This window comes from Chiloscyllium plagiosum, chromosome 31, assembly GCF_004010195.1.
Source record: "Chiloscyllium plagiosum isolate BGI_BamShark_2017 chromosome 31, ASM401019v2, whole genome shotgun sequence".
Taxonomy (NCBI): domain Eukaryota; kingdom Metazoa; phylum Chordata; class Chondrichthyes; order Orectolobiformes; family Hemiscylliidae; genus Chiloscyllium; species Chiloscyllium plagiosum.
This window is the reverse complement of record NC_057740.1, coordinates 3,177,395-3,194,967: the sequence shown is the minus strand read 5'-3', so window position 1 is coordinate 3,194,967 and position 17,573 is coordinate 3,177,395. Positions and strand designations below refer to the sequence as shown.

The following is a 17,573-nucleotide window of genomic DNA, read 5'->3' as shown; positions in this document are numbered from 1 at the left end:
CAACTGTGTTTAACTTAGAGGAGATTGCAAGAAAGTGAGGATAGAGTTGGCTAAAGGAATTACTTTCATCAAAGAACCCTTAGAAAATAAATCTGGGGAGTTGGTGATGTGGACTAAGGAAATGGCAAAGGGATTGGACAGATATTTTGCATCAGTCTTTACCGTGAATGTTCTTAGAATATCCCATTGATACTTAAGAATATGGGGGGAGGAATTAAGCACCAACAGTATCACGAGAGAAGTAGTATTGGACAATCTAATGAAGCTGATAAGTCCCCTGACCCTCATGGTTTCTATCTCCGGATCCTAAAAGAAGAAGCCAGGTAGAAATAGTGGATGCTCTGGTTATAATTCTCTAAAGATCCTTGCATTTTGGGGAGTATAGGAGTTGGGAAATCGCGTTGTGGCTGTACAGGATATTGGTTAGGCCACTTTTGGAATATTGCATGCAGTTCTGTTCTCCTTCCTAATGGAAGGATGTTATGAAACTTGAAAGGATTCAGAAAAGATTTACAAGGATGTTGCTAGGGTTGGAGGATTTGAGCTGTAGGGAGAGGCTGAATCGGCTGGGGCTGTTTTCCCAGGAGCATCAGAGGCTGAGGGGTGACCTTATAGAGGTTTATAAAATCATGAGGGGCATGGAAAGGATAAATAGACAGTCTTTTCCGTGGGGTGGGGGAGACCTGAACGAGATGGCATAAGTTAAGTGTGAGAGGAGAAAGATATAAAAGGGACTTAAGGGACAATGTTTTCACGCAGAGGGTAGTGCGTGTATGGAATGAGCTGCCAGAGGAAGTAGTAGAGGCTGATACGTTGCAACATTTAAAAGGCATCAGGATAGGTCGATGAGTAGGAAGGGTTTAGGGGGATATAGGCCAAGTGCTGGCAAATGGGACTAGATGAGGTTAGGATATCTGGTTGGCATGGATGAATTGGACCAAAGAGTGATTCACTGTGCTGTACTTCTCTATGACTCTTAAGTCCTGGAGGATTGGAAGATTGCTTATGTTACACCCTATTCAACAAGATAGGCAGAAAGCAGATATCTGTTGACTGGTTAGCCTAACATTTATGGGCAGAAATGTATTGGAATAAATTATTCAGAAAGTAATAGCACGTTTTGAAAATCATAATCTAAACAGACAGAGTCAGCATGGCTTCATGAAAAGAATATGGTGCCTGACCAATTTGTTAGCTTTTCAATGAAGTCTCAACCTGAGTAGATGGTTGGAAACCAGTAAGTGTATTGTTTTTGGACTTCAAAAAGCCAATCCTCAAGGTACCTCATGAAAGGTTAAGTTATAAGAGCCCATGGTATTGGAGATAGTATATCGGTGTGAATAGAGAATGAGCAATGAGTTGGTTACGCAGTTCTTGTTCAGTTTGGTGATCTGTAACCAATGGGTTTCCATGGGGATCAATGCTGGATCTACAGTTACTAAACATATGTAATAATGACTTTGAGAAAAGAAACTAATTAACTGTAGCCAAATTTGCAGATAGCACAAAAATAACTGAAAGGGCAAGTTGCAAGAGGGGTACAGATATTGATAGGTTAAGTGAGTGAGCAAAATGTTGGCAAATTGAGTATAACACGAGAAAATGTGAAGTTCTTCATTTTTGAAGGGGGATCAAAAGAACAATATTATTTAAATGGAGGAAAAAGCACGACAAAGGTACTTGGGCGCACTTGTACCAAAAATATGGAAAGCTAGCACACAGGTGCAGCAGGTAACTGGGAAGGCTAATGGAAAATTAGCACTTATTTCAATGGGGTTGGGGTACAAGAGTAATGATGTGTTTGTGCAGCTGTTTATGATGCTGGTGAGACCATACCTGGAGTAATGTATTGGTCCCCTTTTTTAAGGAAATATATTGTTTCATTGGAGGCAGTTCAGAGAGGGTTTGTTAGTATGGTCCCTGGTATGGAAGGGTTGACTTATGAGCAAAGGTTAAACAGATAAGGATTTTACTCACCTGAATTCAGAAGAATGAGACATGATCTCATTCAAACATTTTGCATTCTTAAGGGGCTTGACATGGTAATAGCTGAGAGGACGTTACCCCTCATGGGAGAGTCTCAGAATAAAGGGTCGCCAACTTAAGACTGAGATGAGGAATTTCTTGTCTGCAGGTTAAGTCTTTGAAACGCCTTGCCACAGAGAACTTTGGGCAGAGTCTTTGTGTATATGTAAGGCTGAGATAGATTCTTGATCAGTCAGGGAATTGAGCGTTACGGTGAAAGTGCAGAAAAGTAGACATGAGTAATTTCTGATCAGCCGTGATCCTATTGAAAGGCTCTTTCTTATGGTCTTAAACTCAAGATCTGGTAACATCTGTGAAAGCAAAATGGTTAACATTTCGAGTCCATTTCTGAAGAGTCACTGGACTGCACAATTATGCTGTTTTCACAGATGCTGCCAGATCTCCTCGAAGTTTCTTCATGAAATGCTATTTCTGACTCTATATGAGCATATTAATTTAGAGCTGGAGTAGGTCATGTGGCTGTACACCATCTCTACTATTCAATAAAATCATTGCTGATCTGTTTGTAGTCTCAACTCCACCTTGTACTTAGACCCAATCCTATATAGGGAAGCACAGGCCCTACAATGGTCTTCGTAAGAGTCAGTTTGAATTCATCTCCTTTGCACTTATTCTCGTCGTTTGTTTGGATGTCTGATATTGTATTGCTGAACAAAGCCTAATGGCTTGTACTTCCATTCAGAAGTGGATTTTGGAAGCTGAATATAGCTACTTAGCTTGGAAATGCTGAAAAGGTCTTGCACTCAAGACAGATCCAGTTGTTTTGTGTCAAGTCTTTGAAGCTAATAAACTTGTCTTTTATACATAAAAAAGCGAGAAAATATAAGGCCACATCTTATTTCTTACGAGTTGAAATATATCAGTCCATATTTGTTCATAGATTTGTCAATGTGCCTGGCAGCTCTGTTCATGTTACCTTGCAGGATTGAACCCAGCATACCTGATCTTAAACTGGGAAATTGATCTTGGTGTTGTTGAATAAATGGGTCCAGTATAAAGTACTGCAATTTCTAATATATTTAATTTTTCTTTTTCTTCTAGGAACCTAAAGCTATACTAGAACAATCAGGTACTGAGATGATCATCTTGTAACTTTTCTTAGTAACTACATAATATCTCCTATCCCCAACCCCTTACTCCTGTTATTCTCTCAACACAGTCAGTGTCAAGTTTAATAGCCTTTGTAGCATTGGTGATTTGAAGAATAGCACAGCTACAGGAAGAATGGAAAACTGAGGTGATCTGTCGTTTTGTATAATTATGCTGCTCAACTTTTACTGCAGAACTGACCTTTTTCAAGTTTCAGGTGATTTTAACAGACATGTTTTTCAGCTTTCAACAACAGACAGTCTATGTTTGAAAAGTTTGTGTTTGGTTCGATCAATTCAAAAGTAGTATTTTGAGTTGTTCATGAACTGCACCTTGAAAAAATAAAACAAATTGCAGGATTCGACCATTTTGTCCCTTGAGCCTGCTGTGCCATTCAACAGGGCCATTTAACCTTATAACTTGTACACCATTGTGCATTATCTGTTATGTCCCTTGACTCCTTTAGCATTCGTCTAGTCAGTACAAATGAGATTTTTAGAAGGAATAAGTAAAATATGCAAAACAATTTACACCTGTGCATATTTTCTTTTTATGTCTGGGTTGGAAAATTCCTCCTCTATTAGCAAATATTGACTCCTGGAGAATGAGCCTGAACTTTTTTTTAATCAATCAATTTGTGTATGTAGCTCAACAGCAGGAAAATATGCTAGCTACCTACCTGTCTTATGTGGAGGATGAGAGTGTTTACCTTTGAAATGATTGTCAAAACAGATTTGCCATTCTTTAATCTTGCCTAAAAAGAAAAGAAAATGTTTGGTTCATTTGTGGTGCATGTCTTGTAGTTCTGCCAAACTTGGGTTTAATGAGCTGATTTATTCTCAACAAATCTGAATTGTCATGTGGCTTCCTTGACTGAAATGTTGCAATTGTGTTGTTATTGATTCAGGTTTGTAGAGGATATGATAATTGGCATTCCTATCTCTGAGACAAGAGGCCCAGCTTCAAGTCCCATCTGTCCCAGAGGTATTTCATAATGTATCTGAATAGGTGATTTCAAAAAAACAGTATGACACTCAACCTTCTGTGTACAGGAGTATACTCAGTCTTGAATTAACTTCGTCGTGCTGTACTTCAATCAGCTAATCAGAGTGGTCGAGGAAGAAATAAAAGATCTTGTTTGTAGAAGTGGCTGGGAAAGGATGAGGCATTTAAGGGGAGCCAGTAACAACATCTTAAGACATTGCTTTCCAAACGTGTTCCCATTGTGACCCCATTTTAGTGCTGTCACTCCAGACTTGAGAACTCGATGGGTGGCCAAGAACCTGTGACAGTCAAGAGATGGGCAGAAGATCTAAGTTGTTAATAGCAACGACCAGGATTTGGGAGAGGGAGGGCTGGTTGGTCAAGGAGAGACCTGTGTCAGTTGCCTGACAGGAGAGGATCAGAGACGAATAGGAAGTAGGAGTGGGTGTGTTGGGAAGCGTGGTGGGCACCTATCAAGCGCACCCACCCTTCATTGGATTTATCAAGGCAGGATTCAGACTTCCATAATCAACCTGTTGCACCATGCGTACTAGTTTAAAAAATAACTGCAAAATTTAGTATAGGTATGTGTTCGTCAGCATTGAGTCATTGCTACCAAGGAGTTTATGACCCTAAAATTTCATCTGGCAACCCCACTGAGGGTCACAGCCCACAAGCTTTGTCTTAAGTTTGTGCTATTGATGCTTTGAGCCTGAAACAATGAACTGGTGCTGTTACTGTGTTTTTCTATGGGTCAAGAAGGTTGTTTTAATCAATACCTAACATTTTATTTCTCAAAGTCTTCTATTTAAAGTATTCATTGCAGCTGGTGTTGTGTTCGCTCAAAGATGAGTGGAGGCTAATCTTATCCACTGTCAGTTGTATTGAGCTGAAAGAAATCTTGTATTTATGTCGCACTTTTCAAAACCTCAATGTCCCAAAGCATTTCAGAGCCAGTAAGCTACTGGTGAAGGGAATGGCTATTGCCATGTAGAAACCATTGCAGCCAGTATCGCACAAATGGCCATGGGTTAGATAGATTCATAAAGTGCAGAAAAGGTGCTTCGGCCTGTCAAGTCTGCACTGATAATTCCCACTAAAGGTATGCTCATCCCAATTTTTTGCACTTGTCCCTTATTGCTGAATGTGATGATATCTCAAGTGCACATCCAAACATTTTTTAAAGGTGGTAAGGTTTCAGTCTCCACTACCTTCCCAGGTGGTACATTCCTGTTATGGACCCCCTCAAAATATATTAAGAAGATAGTCTAGACCCTAAATACTACTAATTTAAAGGTAAGTGGAAAACCTGTTCTGGATATAATTCGATTGGTCAAAGTACCAGGTTTGAAACACAGCACACTTTATTCATACAGTATAGTTAAAATACAGATAAAATGAAGATGAAAGACTAGAATTGGCTTAACTGTAACTCTGCTGAAATGCTTAACAAAACAATATGTACATTAACTGCTAATTCACTGTTTCAATGTAGTAACAACCTGTAAGTACATCCTTGGCAAAGGCAAATGCAGTAAAATTTTCTCACATGCAATTCTCGCAACAGGAAGAGAACCCCAGCTTTTAGATGCAACAGAGAGGAATAGGGCCTTCCACACCCAGCTTCAAGACCAAAGCAACAGCTGCTGAAGGCTAAAAGTAAAAACAAAATCCTGGTTCTGTGATAACTTGACCCCACCCATTCAGGCTACTTCTGTTGTTCCAACTTTTTTAAAAAAAACTAAGGCCTCACAAGCTGTTTATTGGCTTTGGAGCATACTGCTCGTCCCCTCTGTCTCAACCTTTCTTCACAAAAAAAACCAAAATACACCTCTAAAAGCCATAGTATCGTCCAATTCCAAATTTCTACCACCTGCTGAGTGAAAAAGTTATTTTCCAAATCCCTGAACCTCCTGCTCCATGCCCACTTGTGATTGACCCCTCGAGCAAGGAGGACAGCTGCTCTGTCTCCATTCCTGTCATAATTTTTATCTAACTCAATCATGGTTGTCCTCAACCCACCCAGTCATCTCTGCTGAGAAAAAAAACAATCCAAGCTTATCTATTCTTACCTTACACCTCAATTCCTTCTTCCCAGCACTCCCTAGAGTGCTGTCACGTCTTTTCTGTAGTGAGGTGACAGAACTGCACAAAGTACTCCAGCTTGGCATGACTAATGCTCCGTACAACTCCAAAATTATCTCCTTGCTCTTTGTACTCATTGGTACTGATGAAAGCATTTCGCTTCTTAACTATCCCATTTACCTTCTTAACGAACCTAGTCATGCACTGTACTGACTTTATGGACCTGTGAACAAACATCCAAAGATCCCTCTGTTCCTCTATGGTACCCAGTGTCCTGTCATTCATTACGTATTCCCTCATCTTGTTTCTTCTTCGGACTTTTCAGGGTTAATTACCATCTTCCCATCTGACCAACCCATCTATATCTTCCAACAGCCATCATCTTCGCAAGTAGCCACTCTACCAATCTTGGTGTTGTCTGCAAATTTGCTTAATATTCCTCCCATGTTTTCATCCCTCTAACATTTATGTGTATATAAAACAATAAAGGACCTGGTACTGATCCTTGTGATACACCACTGGACACCAGCTTCCAGCACTCAAACAGCCTTCTGCGGCTTCCTCTTGTGTCCTATTGCTAAGCCAGTTTCTTATCCATCTTGTTTTGCTCATTTCCATGAACTTTAACCTTCTCAATCAGTCTCCCATTTGGGACCTTGTCAAAAGCTTTGCTAAAATCCATGTAAACCACATGAACTAAACTTCCCTCTCCACACACTTGGTCACATTTTCAAAGAATTCTGGCAAATTGTTAGGCAGGATCTCCCTCTGACAAAGCATGCTGTCTATCCTTAATAAATCCATGCCTTTCCAAGTCGTTATTAATTTGCTCTTTCGGAATTTTTTTCCAGTAGTTCCCCTATCACTGACATGAGACTCACCAGTCTGTAATTTCCTGGTTCATCACCACCCCTCTTAAAAAGTAAAACTACATTAGCTGTTCTCCAGTCCTCTGGCACTTGTCCTGTGGCCAGAGAGGAATTAAAAATTTTGTCAAAGCCCTTGTAATTTTCTGCCTTGTTTCATCTCCCACCACAGCAGAGGATGCAATTCATGTAAGCCAAGGGATTTGTCTGATTTTTAGCCCTACAGAGCCTCCAAGACCTCCTCATTTCCAATGTTAAATTGTGTAAGTTCCTCACAGTCCCTTTTCCTGAATTTATTACTTATGTTTTCCTTTTCCAGGGTGAAGACTAAAGAGAAGTATTCATTTAACACACTTTCACAATCCTGCAGCTTCACACATGGGTTGCCCCCTTGGGTTCCTAATGGGCTCTACTCTTTCCCTGGTTAACCACTTCCCTTTAATGTATTTATAAAATAGCTTAGGAGTCTCCCTAATCCTGTTCGAAAGTTCTTTTTCATGCCTCCGTTCTGGTCTTCCAATTGCTTTCTTAAGTTCCCTCCTGCACTACTTGTATTCCTCTATGGCCACCGCTGAGTTGTTGCCTTTGGACTTGCTAAAAGACCTACTCCTCTTCCTCATCTAGTCCTGAATTGTCCTAGGCATCCATGGTTCTTGAACTTCTTGCTCCTCCACGTTGGACCTCTCCCCAACTCTTTTATGGATGTCCTGCATTGCTCCGTTGTAGACTTACCTGCAAGGAGCTTTTCCCAATCCACTGTAGCCAGATCCTGCTTTATTTTAATGATATCTGCCTTTCCCCCAGTCCAAAACTGTCTTTTGCAAGCCATCCTTTTCCTTGTTCAAACACTGTTTTGTGTTGTGATTGCCAATGCTAAAATGTTCCCCCACTGCCACATTGAACACTTGTCCATCTTGATTCCCCCGAGCCAGATCCTGCTCTGTACCATCCCTTATTGGGTCTTCTGCATATTGATACAAAAAGTTGCCCTGGACATGTTTCAAGAAATCCACCCCCTCTAAACCCTTAACACTGAGGTCTGGCATGTTGGAAAGTCAAATCAAGGTAAGAGTTTCATGGTCAATGATAGGGCTTTAAGGAGTGTAGCGGAACAGTGGGACCTTGGAGTTCAGATGCACGCCTCTCTGAAAGTGGAGTCACAGGTAGACAGGGCAATTCAAAAGGCTGTTGGCGTCATGGCACTGAGTACAGAAGTTGAGAAGTGTATATAGGGTATTGGTGATGTTGCACTTGGAGTGTTGTGTTCAGTTTTGGTCAGTTTTGCTATAGGAAGGATGTCATTAAACTGGAGAGAGTGCAGAAGAAACTTACAAGTATGTTGTCGGGACGCAAAGGTCTGAGTTATACAGAGAGGTTGGACAAGCCAGGACTTTTTTGTTTAGAGCATAGAAACTGAGGGGGCACCTTAGTGTATAAGATCATGAGAGGCGTGAATAGGGTGAATGCACTTAGTTTTTTTCCCAGGATTGGGAATTGAAGATCAGAGGGCATCAGATTAAAGTTAGAGGGGAAAGAATAAAAGGGAGCCTAAGGAGCACCTTTTTCACACTAAGTGGTACGTTTATGGAATGAGCTGCCAGTGGAAGCGGGTACATTAACAACATTTAAAAAGCATTTGAACAAATACGTGGATATGGGCCAAGTGCAGAGAAATGGGGTTGGGATAGGTGGACATTTTGGTTGGCATGGCCCAGTTTGAGCCAAAGGGCCTGTCTCTGTGCTGTAGGACTCTATGACTGTGACTGTCCCAATTTATGTTGGGAAAGTTGAAATCTCCTGGTATAATTACCTGTTCATTACTCATACATATCTCTGTGAACTGATCAGATCCCCCACAGTGTGGAAACGGACCCTTTGGCCCAGCAAGTCCACACCAACCCTCCGGAGAGTAACCCACCACGACCCATTCCCCCTGACTAATGTACCTAACACTATGGGCAAATTAGCATGGCCAGTTCACCTAATCTGCTTATATATTTGCTCCTCTACATCACACTGATTCTTTGGGGGCCTCTATTGCACTCCCAGTCAAGTAGCTGCCCCCTTATCATTGCTAAATTTGACCCACAAAGCCTCATTTCTGGCTTAGTGGTTAGCACTGCTGCCTCACAGTGCCAGGGACGTAGATTTGATTCCATCCTCAGGCATCTGTGTGGAATTGATACATTCTCCCTGTGTCTGCATGAGGTATCCTCCCACAATCCAAAGATATACCGAATGGGTGGATTAGCCATGGAAAACACAGGATTATAGGGATAGGGTAGGGGCATGGGTCTGGGTGGCATGGTCTTCAGAGGGTTGGTGTGTACTCAATGAATTGAATGGCTTACTTCCACACTAGGGATTCTATATCATCTCACCTTGCGGTAATTGACTCCTTAATTAATAGTGAAGCAGTCCCTTTTTACACACTCTTTCTCTTCTAAAGATGCTGTAGCCCAGAATGTTGAGTTGTCAGTCCTGGCCTTCCCTCAACCATGTTTCTCTAATGGCAATAATATCATGCTTTTAAGTGTCAATCCATGCCATTAACTCAAATCTTACCGATTACGCTCGCAGCGTTAAAGGAAAGACTGTCTGGCCTTGCCTGACTTTCTTAACACTCAACATAGCTGAACTCATTGTGACTTCCTTTACAGTAGCATGATGTCTCTGTTCATCAATATTCTGTGTCCCCTCCCCCTACCAGACTGGTAAACTCCTCCCAACAACACGAGTAAACTTGGCTGCAAAGGTGCTGGTCCCAATATGATTTAGGTGCAGACCAGCCCTTTGTACATGTACCACCCTCCCCAAAAACTGTCCCAGTGATCCAGGAACCTAAAACTCTCCCACTTGCACCAACCCTTGAGCCATGCATTCATCTGCCCTATTTCCCTATTCCTCTACTTGCTAGCACCAGGAGTAATGCAGAGATTATCACCATTGAGGTCCTTCTTAACTCTCTGCATTTTTGATGCATGACCCCATTCCTCACTTTGCCCATGTTGGTACAGCATGTACCATGACCTGTTATGCATCACCCTCCCCTTTCAGGATGCAATGCAGCTGTTCAGTGACATCCCTTACCCTGGCCCCAGAAAGGCAACACACTGTCCTGGAGTGATGTCTTCAGCTGTTGAAACACGTGTCTGCTCCCCAATTAAAGAATGCCTGATCACTAATTGCTCTTCTTTTCTTCTCTCTATGATCACCCCCGAAACCACCACCACACCCAGTCTCACACTCGTATTGTGGTGCTGAATCTTGGTTCTGGCTGTACTCCTCCAAGGTACCAGCATCCTCATCAGCTTCCAAAATTGAATGCCAGTTAGTGACTTCTGCACTATCTACCTGATCTTTCTGGACTGTCTGATGGTCACCCATTCCCTTCTTTCCTCTGGACTCATGAACTGTGGTGTGACCACTCAGTTACATGCTATCCATGTAACTCTCAGCCTCACAATGTAATACAGTGTCTCCAACCATGGCTCAAGCTCCAAGACCCGGAGTTCCAGCTTCTGCAATTGGGAGCACTTCTTGCATATGTGGTCATCTCGGACACTGATAGCATCCAGTACTCCGCACATGCGGCAAGTTACCCATTCCATTCGGTTGGCCTCACCTGATTTCTCTGAAATGTACAATTAATGCCTTAGACTCGAATTATTAAGCTTATTTTGTTAGACTTCCTACTCCATCAAAGTCATGGAAAGGTTAACTGTAACAAAGTTCCCTCTGCTCTAAATCTGAGGGATAAGAAAATGTTAACCAAAACTGTCAGGTGCCCTGTACTCCAGATAATTTGTTTGATGTTGTTTACTATTTAACAAGTCGTGACATGATACTTAATTCCCTCTAAGATGGCAAATGGAGCCATTGTTTAATGTCACCTCCAACCATTCAGCACACTCTCAGGATGATAAAGGAGCTTTAGACTGGATTATGTGCTCCAGTTTCTGGAGTCAGACTTGAATTCAGAATCTCTTGACTCTGACGAAAGAGTGCTACCCTACAGAGAAGTAGCAAGTTTTGGCTACTTCTAGCATCAGAACTGCTTTTCTGTGCTTTCCTCAGGATGTGATCAAAACTAGAAGCAGAAGTGTAAACAGAAAATACCTGGTTAAGAAATTTTATGGTGACTGGAGTGAGAAAAACAAAATTGGTACCTTGACTCTGAGGGACAGGAGAAGTTCATACTAATGGTTCAACTTGGACTGTGGGCTAACTGCTAGGGGAGGAAACTATTTGTGGTGATCATGCTTCAGCCATGGTTTATCTAGATTGTAATCTTGAGTACCAGAGCAATTTCAACACTTGACCAATTGTGCTTTCAGTTACAGATTTGATGATATATGTAAGTATGCAAAGCTACAGAATTCATACTGAAATGGGTAATAATATCTTGAGAAATCTTACAAAACAGTGAACTAATTTGTTACCAACTTATTGGAAGGGTGGTGTTGCATAAGATGGTAAGGAAATGATGTAGTTTGAAATTAAATCTTTGTATTTTGTGTGCATGTGGTACTAACAAATGTTCTATTGAAGAACTGAAGAGTTGGAACAGGTAAACTGCAATTGTAAAATGCTGACATGCCTGTTACACTAGATATATATTGGAGAATCATTTGTTTCATAACGAAAATGTCAGCATAGTTGGATATATGAGGAGTTAAAATGTTGAATCTCTGGAATCTCAATCCAGGCATTCCATTTTAACCTAGAGGGATTGAATGAATGTTTCTGAGCCATTTGAAGCACTCGTGTTGACATCTGGAGCAAATGTCATGTTGCTTTGTGGCATTATGGATGGATAAATAGAAAGGAATAACAATTACTTGATCAGTATCTTTGCTATTCCCTCAGTTTTCCAATCTCCGAATGGATTCGAGGGTAGGGGAACATAGTAGCTCCACATGTATACTTGCTTTATATGTTGTAATTAAACCTTGTGCTGTTCTATTCCATTAATCCCATAGAAAAGGAGAAAGTAGCTGAGAATTCGGGGGAAGCTTGTAGTTCAGTTCCCACAGAGGAGAAACCCCCTGAAGATCCACAGCTATTGATGCAATATATGATTGATATGGATGCCTATCAGAAAGAAGAGGAAAATGCAACCCTAACCAGGGGTCAAGTGGAGGACAATACGTTGGACGTAGATAGTACAATGCATGTGGAAGGACCCAAGATGGATGACTATAAACAACCTACCAAGGAAATGTTGGACACGGAGAAGATGGATGCAACTGAAAGCTTGAGCAAGATGGAAAGTTCCCAGCAGGAGCATGAGACTGGACAGTCGGAGGCTGAGCATCTTGTGAAAGAACCACAACCTGGACCTGCGGAATGCAAAGACAGTGCAGTGCAACCAGAAGATGAAGGTTCTGACAAAGCAGCTAAGAATGAACCTTCGATTGTAGAGGGCAGTGATCAGAAGAGGTTTGTTGTTTCTTAGTTTTAGACAAGATTTTCATTCATGCTAAGATGATTCCAGTAAACTTGCCTCATGAACTGTCCTGCACAGTGGTGGTAATTTTAAACCTGATTTATTTTTATTTAAAAGCTATTATATCTTTTCCCTGTACCAATAGAGGCTGCTTTTGTTTATTCTTTGCACTCTCCTCCAACCTGCAAAGATTGCTTTCAAATGGGGATTTTGCTCTGTGTACGCTCGTCAGTGATGATAACAAAATATAATTGAGGTGATTCTTTATAGTTTATAGCTGGGTCTGAAGTATCATTGATGTTCACTTCTGAAAATCGCATGTTAGTCAGTGTTTCATTCACACTGAAGTAGAGCTGTTTGTAGCTAGAATACTGGGTAGGTATTGGAATGTTATCTTCATAGGTTGAATGGAAATGTTGATGCTACATGACTTTCTTGAAGCTATTTATTAGTTTTGAATATCTAACAAAATCCACATTTGTGTCTTTAGCTCTGAGGATGCAAACGATTCTAAGAAAGTGACAAATCAAGAGAAAGGTAAGTCATAAACCACAAATACAATCTAAAGGCTTTATGATTCTAGCTGATGGTATTATGAGACAACTCAGATTCCAGAATAAAACTGGACTTGATCAAGAGTTTTAATCTTGCAATTGGTTACCATGCTGATTAAACACTAAAATAGTCACACAAGACTGCAAAGATATTTTAAACCCAAGAATGTGCATGTAATACTCAGAAAAGTCAGTTTGAAAAGATCTTATCCAAAACTGCAACAAGAAATATTCAACTAGTTTTTCACCAATATTCTTTGCAAATATTTAATCCCAGAAAAATATAACTCTTAGCTGAATACTTTATTTGCTGACCCAACTTTCCAGTTTTCCTCTTTGAACTGCTGCAACATGTTTCTTTCCAATTCTGGTGCCCTCAATCCCTTTTCAGTTCTGACAGCTTGAAAACTTTCATACAGACTCTCACAGCTTGGAGACTTCTCAAACCAACTTGCACTTTTGCTCTGGTGAAACTGGTTTTCTGCTAGCATGAAGTTGAAACCTGATTTTTTTGGACTGAAATCAACCTGAACTACTGGTATTCCAATGTTATCTGTTTTCTGTATGTCATAATTGTAACCGTGAAAATGCATTATCAATGAATTCCACAGGTATATAAATGAAACAAAGAACTGCGGATGCTGAAATCTGAAACAAAAACAGTGCTTGAGAACCTTTCCAGGTCTGGCTGCATTTGTGGACAGAGAAAGAATTAACATTTCAAGCTAGTTTGTCTGATTATCTGGCTATGCACTTAGGTCACATGCTTTCTTGGAAGTGATATATTTAGGCCACTTCTCTAAATGACCTCCTGACCTCTGACTCCATCTACGGTCTAACTTTGTATAACTGTGACACTGACTTGTATCCAGCTTGGAGGGCTGAAGAACCTGTTGTTGTGCTGTATTGTTCTTTGTTCATGTAACTGTCCAAATGTCTTCTAAAAGTTGTAACTCTACCTGCATCTGCCACTTCCCTCTGGCAGTTCATTCCACTTTCATATCACCTTGTCTATGAAAACGTTGCTTCTCGGCTCCCTTATTGAATCTTTCTCCTCTCACCTTAAAATTATGCCCTCTGGTTTTGGACTGCCCTACCCTGGGGAAAAGACCTTTGCTATTCACCTTATCTATGTCCCTCATGATTTTATAAATCTCTCTTTTCTCCAGTAGTTTCCCACCACTGATGTTGAACCCGCTGGTCTAAAGTTTCCTTGTTTATCTCGACCACCCTTGTAAGTTGGAATCAATTCTTGAGTTTTCTGGCACCTCGCTTGTGGCCACGGATGGTATAAAAATTCAGGTCAGGGTCCTGCCCCTGTGCTTTCCTCCGTTGTCTCCCACCGCAGTTTGGGATACAACTAAGCCAGATCTAGGGATTTGTCCACTTTGAAATCCAACCAAACCTCCAATACCTTCTCACTTTTTGAATCTTAAATTCTGTACTTGTTTCCTCCTCCTGCCGAGTGAATACAGTTGTGAGGCACTCATTTAACACACCACAGCCTGTCCCTTGTTATTCCTAAGCTCTACCCACAAAACCTCATTTGATGACCCTTCCAAGGTATCCTCCCTCCTTACTGAAGTAGCTGATTCCCTAATTAATAATGTGACATCACTTCACTTCCACATGGGTTTTTGAGAGTTGGTAGATCATGGTCACCATTATTGATAGTAGCTTTCAATTCTACATTAATTGAATTTAAATTCTGCCAGCTTCCATGTTGAGACTTGAATCAATGTCTATAAAAAAATGAGTCTGGGCCTGTGGATTATTAATCTGGCATTGAACAAGGTAACATCTCCCTCATACAATGGAGAATACTTTGTTATATGCTGGACTGAAGTAGTGACCTTGCATTTTCTCTGAATTTGAATCCACTTACCACTTTAGACCATTTATTCAATCTGTTAATATCTTTGTAATTTTATGCCTTTATCCTTAATGCTGGTACTTCAATCTGTATTACTGCAGCAATGTTTTTGATCAGAATTTTGGTAGAGTGCTGGAGCCGAAATCCATAGATTTCAAAGGAGAGCTGGATAAATAAAGAGGGCTGCAGAGATGGGAGTGGAGAATGCGACTAACTGGGTAGATCTATGGGGAGCTGGACCAGCCACGATGGGTCGAATGGCCTCCTCTTGCACATTAATATTCTATGATTCTATAATTTCATAGGTGATGAATTTTAGGTCTGGGCCATGCTTCCATTTTCCCCACATCATGGAGCTTCGTGATGTTGATGGATTTGAAGCTCTGGACGTAGTTCAGGTGCCCTAGACTGGGCAATTAAAGCACATCATTCAATGTAGGGTTATATCTGTTTGAATGGATGTTTAACATTCTCGTAGATTTCTTCCCCAGATTGCCAATCTTAGATTTGTTTGGTTCAGAAGTTGATGCAGTTGGAAGGAGCAAACATCTTAGGTTAGGTGAATTGGCCATGCTAAATTGCCCGTAGTGTTAGATGAAGGGGTAAATGTAGGGGAATGGGTCGAGTGGGTTACACTTCGGTGGGTCGGTGTGGACTTGTTGGGCCGAAGGGCCTGTTTCCACACTGTAAGTAATCTAATCTAATCTAATCTAATCTAATCTCAACAGAGGAGGCAGTGGCCTAGTGGTATTATTTCTGGACTGTTAATTCAGAGACCCAGGGACCTGGGTTTGAATCCCGCCATGGCAGATAGTGGAATTTAAATTCAATAAAATCTGGAATTAAGAGTCCATGAAATCGATTGTCTGGCCTACATGTGACTCCAAACCCACATAAATGTGGTTAACTCTAAACAGTCCTCTGAGCGATTGGGGTGGGCAACAAATGCTGGCCTAGCCAGCAATGCCCTCATCCTGTGAATGAACAAAGGAAAAAAAAGTATTACAATTTCTGTACAAATATTTTGACATATGAGTGAAAATGACAGTTTTGTTTCCTTAATGTTTTGTATTTCTTGTATCATATTTCCTTGCTAAGTAGTTGTTAATGAGAATTATCCTGCAATTTAGGAAGAGCTTTGGATATACCAAAGAACATTTGGGTGAGTGGCCTGTCCTCCATAACCAGAGCAACTGACTTGAAGAACCTCTTCAGTAAATATGGCAAGGTGAGAAGGTGTCTTAATCTTATTATTAGGAAGTGTGTGGGCTGGAAGAACTTGTAATTGCATAGTCTTTTGTACATTCTCAAGATGCCTCAAAGTGATCCACAAGCTGTTGGATACTTTTATGTCTTGTTATTTTCTGCCTTCCATATGTTCAAAGTAATCCCACTTGATTTTGAAAGGTTAGAGATGTTTTGTGTTTATTACAGCTTCCTATTTTGCCTGGTATGAGGACTGCCCTTGATTGGAATTCTGTTACCTGTTAGAACTCTTAGGGCAGCTGTGAATATTGTCCCTTGGAAGACTTGAACTGGGGGAAACAAGAGAGGAAATATTTGGGGCCTTAACAGATATCTTTGCAACATCCTTGAATATGGGTGAGGTCTGGGAGGCATGCAGAATTGCTAATGTTGCCTCCTTGTTTAAGAATGGTAGCAGGGATAACCCAGATAATTATAGACCGTCACTGGAGGGGCAAATGCTGGGGAAGATAGAGGGATAGGATCAATTTGCATTTGGAAGAAAATGGGCTTATCAGTGATAGGTAGCATGGTTTTGTGCAAGGAAGGTCCTGTCTTACCAACTTAATAGAATTCTTTGCAGAAGTGACAATGTTAATTGATGAAGGAAGGGCACTAGATGTCATATACATGGACTTCGGTAAGGTGTTTGATGAAGTTCCACATGGCAGGCTGATGGAGAAAGTGAAGTCACATGGAGTCCAGGGTGTACTAGCTAGATGGGTAGAGAACTAGCTGAACAGCAGGAGACAGTAGTATGGAAGGGAGTTTCTCAAAATGGAGAACTGAGACCAATGGTGTTCCACAGAGATTTGTGCTAGGACCACTGTTGTTTGTGATATACAGAAATGATCTGGAGTAAGGTTTAGGTCGTCTGATTGGCAAATTTGCAGATGACACTAAGATAGGTGGCATAGCAGATAATGAATGGGGACTGTCAGAGAATGCTGCAGAATATAAATGGATTGGAGAGTTGAGCAGAAAAGTGGAAGACTGAGTTCAATCCAGGCAAATGCGAGGCGATGCATTTTGGAAGATCCAATTCAAGAACGAACTAAACTGCAAATAGAAAAGCCCTGGGGAGAGTTGGTGTACAGAGATCTGGGTGTTCAGGCCCATTGTACTATGAAGATGGCAACGCAGGTTGATGGAGTGGTCAAGAAGGTATACGGCATGCTTTCCTTCATCGGATAGGGTACTGAGTACAAGAGTTGGCAGGTCATGTTACAGTTATATAAGACTGGTTCGGTCACATTTGGAATACTGTGTACAGTTCTGGTTGCCACATTACCAAAAGAATGTGGATGCTTTGGAGAGAGTGCAGAGATGATCCACCAGGATGTTACCTGGAATGGAGGGCACTAGCTATGAAGAGAGGTTGA

General features: G+C 41.1%; 1 protein-coding gene across 4 annotated transcripts in view; it reads left to right on the top strand.

Moving 5' to 3' along the window:
* Nucleotides 1-17,573, top strand: part of LOC122565146 (scaffold attachment factor B1-like) — an 85,288-nt gene that overhangs the window by 14,753 nt on the left and 52,962 nt on the right. For all 4 annotated transcript variants that reach the window (XM_043720820.1, XM_043720822.1, XM_043720823.1 and 1 more), the window contains exons 4-7: nt 3,088-3,115; nt 12,053-12,512; nt 13,010-13,056; nt 16,077-16,174. In XM_043720820.1, coding sequence (XP_043576755.1) covers nt 3,088-3,115; nt 12,053-12,512; nt 13,010-13,056; nt 16,077-16,174 — 633 coding nt within the window. The remainder of the gene's footprint in view (nt 1-3,087; nt 3,116-12,052; nt 12,513-13,009; nt 13,057-16,076; nt 16,175-17,573) is intronic.